The sequence below is a fragment of the Leucoraja erinacea genome, chromosome 26 (assembly GCF_028641065.1).
Source record: "Leucoraja erinacea ecotype New England chromosome 26, Leri_hhj_1, whole genome shotgun sequence".
Taxonomy (NCBI): domain Eukaryota; kingdom Metazoa; phylum Chordata; class Chondrichthyes; order Rajiformes; family Rajidae; genus Leucoraja; species Leucoraja erinaceus.
In genome coordinates, this window is record NC_073402.1 from 28663032 (window position 1) to 28666471 (window position 3440).

General features: G+C 49.2%; 1 protein-coding gene across 1 annotated transcript; it reads right to left on the reverse strand.

Moving 5' to 3' along the window:
* Positions 1-2244: 2244 nt before the first annotated feature.
* On the reverse strand, positions 2245-3162 carry LOC129709591 (uncharacterized). The gene has a single exon (XM_055656039.1). It carries the CDS (start codon positions 3019-3021, stop codon positions 2248-2250), a length of 774 nt encoding a protein of 257 aa, XP_055512014.1. The 5' UTR covers positions 3022-3162; the 3' UTR covers positions 2245-2247.
* Positions 3163-3440: the final 278 nt, after the last annotated feature.

Here is a 3440-nt window from a genome sequence, read left to right on the forward strand (position 1 = left end):
CCCAGCGTAGCGGGTCCGTTAAAACCCGCTGAAATTGTCAATTTTTGCGCTGTAAATAATTATGGAAATCGGGATAAGCGTGAGAGACATTTAGCCTACTTCAGAATTCCAAAAGTGAGGTGAAATGACGGTAGATAGAAACAAGAGCTGAAGGGACAACAACAGCCAGAGTGCTTGGCGAACATTGGCCGTTTGCTCACTGCCTTTCATCAACTAAGGCATTATTTGTGGGTTTATTTTTTAAATTCCTTTGGCATCTAAAAAGTTTCAGAAGTGATAAATCTGGCTGTAATTTTTTTTAATCGCCCATGGTTCTCGTGGGTTTTTACATACAAAATGAAAACGCATCTGAAGAAAAATTTACAGCCAGATTTATCACTTCTGAGATTTTTTAGATACCAAAGGAATCAAGAAAAAAACACAAATAATGCCTTACTTGATGAAATGCAGTGAGCAAACGCGATAATTCCCAATATTTTCAATGTTTACCAAGCACTTTAGCTGCTGTAGTCCCTTCTTTAGCTCTTTACCTTAATTTCGCTTCACGTTTGGAATTCTAAAGTTGGGTACATGTCTCTCACACTTACCCCGACTCCCACAATTTTTTTCAGCGCAAAAATTCACCATTTTGGCGGTTTTTAACAGGTAGGAAAGAACGCGTTTCTTGCATTAATAACATATACTGGAAGTGACGGATGTCCTCCAGATGGATTTAGCGGCTCCGTCCCCCAGTGACCTTTCGTGCAACCCCCTATAGGATCCTTGGTCCTTACCAAAGATCTGCTCTAAGATCTTTGCTATAGGTGACGCTTCGGGTCGATTCTAAAGTCAATCATCTTAAAGTGAGCTTCCTCATGCTGGCCTGTCATCCGACTTTATCGTTGAGCCCTACACCTTTGGCAGCTCCTACCGGGTGTTGCGCTTTCTTCCAAATGATTCCACACAATGCAAATTAAAGGTTCTTTATTTTCAAAGGTACGGCGAATTTTTTTTATTTTTTTTGCATACAGTTCAGTAAACTATACCCAAGCACAATCTCTCGATGAAGTAGGACGTGTATAGAAATAGTCCACTGTGGCGGGGTTTGCGGGCCGCAGGGTTTTGGCGCCATTTTCAAAGTCGAGCTCGTCCGTTCGCGCGTTCTGACGCCCGATCCACGCGAGCCCCTAGATCAGATCCACGCGAGCACCCAGATCAAATCCACGCGAGCACGATCCACGCGAGCCCGATCCACGCGAGCCCCCCAGATCAGATCCACGCGAGCCCCCCAGATCAGATCCACGCGAGCCCCCCAGATCAGATCCACGCGAGCCCCCAGATCAGATCCACGCGAGCCCCCAGGCTTCCAGCCGTAGCCCCCGTCGATGTAGATGCAGATGCAGCCTACCTCCAAAGCGCGGAAGGAAGGCAAGACTCCGGCGCGCACTGCCGGCCCTTGCTCGACTCCCTGCTCTCCGGTGGTCGTGGGGCGAGCAGGGGGGCGGGGGCCGGGCTCCGCGGCTTCTAGTTACAGGCGGCGGCCGGAGGCCTTCCAGGCTCCTGCCTTGCGGACGGCAGCGCTGCCCCGCGGCTTCCCCTTGCCCCGCGACCCACCGGCTTCCCTCTGCTTTGGGGCCCCGGCTTTCTTCTTTAGGACTCCAGCTTTCTTTAGGACTCCAGCGTTCTTCTTTAGGACTCCAGCTTTCTTTAGGACTCCAGCGTTCTTCTTTAGGACTCCAGCTTTCTTTAGGACTCCAGCGTTCTTCTTTAGGACTCCAGCTTTCTTTAGGACTCCAGCTTTCTTCTTTAGGACTCCAGCTTTCTTTAGGACTCCAGCTTTCTTCTTTAGGACTCCAGCTTTCTTCTTTAGGACTCCAGCGTTCTTCTTTAGGACTCCAGCTTTCTTCTTTAGGACTCCAGCGTTCTTCTTTAGGACTCCAGCTTTCTTTAGGACTCCAGCTTTCTTTAGGACTCCAGCTTTCTTTAGGACTCCAGCGTTCTTCTTTAGGACTCCAGCGTTCTTCTTTAGGACTCCAGCTTTCTTTAGGACTCCAGCTTTCTTCTTTAGGACTCCAGCGTTCTTCTTTAGGACTCCAGCTTTCTTTAGGACTCCAGCTTTCTTCTTTAGGACTCCAGCTTTCTTCTTTAGGACTCCAGCTTTCTTCTTTAGGACTCCAGCTTTCTTTAGGACTCCAGCTTTCTTCTTTAGGACTCCAGCTTTCTTCTTTAGGACTCCAGCTTTCTTCTTTAGGACTCCAGCTTTCTTCTTTAGGACTCCAGCTTTCTTCTTTGGGACTCCAGGCTTTCTTCTTTAGGACCCCGGCTTTCTTCTTTAGGACCCCGGACCCCGGCTCTCTTCTGCTTTGGGGCTCCGCGGCCCACCGGCTTCCCCTTGCCGGACTCTTTCTGCTCTGCTGCCCGCCGGGGTGTCTTTCCTCCTTGTACAGATGTGCCCATGCTGAATAGCGGCTGAATGGAGACATTTGTCTTAACAAACTGCCGGCATGACTGTGCGGCAGCTCCATGGGTGACGGTGGGTTTGGTGGGGATTATTCCGCCGTATAGATCCTGCGGCACGGCCCACCCCGATCCCACTGCTGGCCTGCCCGCCATCTGAGAAAGCTCATTATTCTGCCACTGTGGAGACGGAGTCGTCCAGTCACCAGGACTGAGGACCACTGGTGGAGTGGGTGGCTCTGGACGCGGAGTATTCCATTCTTCTATCACTGGTGCTGGTGGAGCGGTTGGGACACGTTTGTTTTCCTTCGAGGAAATGTTCAGATGGTAGCACAGCTCTGGATCTGTCTTATTCAGACTCTGAATTAGTTTTTCAATGGCGCGAGATCCCTTTCCCCATACAATACCAATAAGACATCTAGCCTTGTTTATGGTTGTTTTATTTTCTTGACGAATATCTTCATATTCAGATTTGTTTATCACTTCTGCCTCCTGCATTGCATCCGCTAGATCACCAATGACGCCCTCGCTGAGCCTATTCACCAAAGCGGCCCTCAACTGTTTCTGCTTGTCCACAGGTTCCATTTTCTCTAATGACTCACAAAACAAAGCAGTACCTGAAGAAGGGTTTCGGCCCGAAACGTTGCCTATTTCCTTCGCTCCATAGATGCTGCTGCACCCGCTGAGTTTCTCCAGCTTTTTTTTGTGTAACCCCCAGTACCTATATAAACCCGCCTTGTGCAAACCAAATTGCGCATTTCCGATCAACTGAAGGGAAAGCACCCGCAAGTAAAGATCTTGTGCAAGAAGGAACTGCAGATGCTGATTTAAACCAAACATACTAGAGGTGCATCTTTGGTTTAAACCGAAGATCGACACAAAGGGCTGGAGTAACTCAGAGGGACAGGCAGCATCTCTGGGGAGAAGGAATGGTTGACGTTTGAGCCAATTGTGCAGGGCCGGCCTTAAACCAATAGAGCTCTAAGATCTTTGATCTACACGGC

Bases quoted from the DNA above. Each gene is read 5' to 3' on its own strand.
- LOC129709591 (XM_055656039.1), bottom strand. From the start codon at position 3,021: ATGGAACCTGTGGACAAGCAGAAACAGTTGAGGGCCGCTTTGGTGAAT.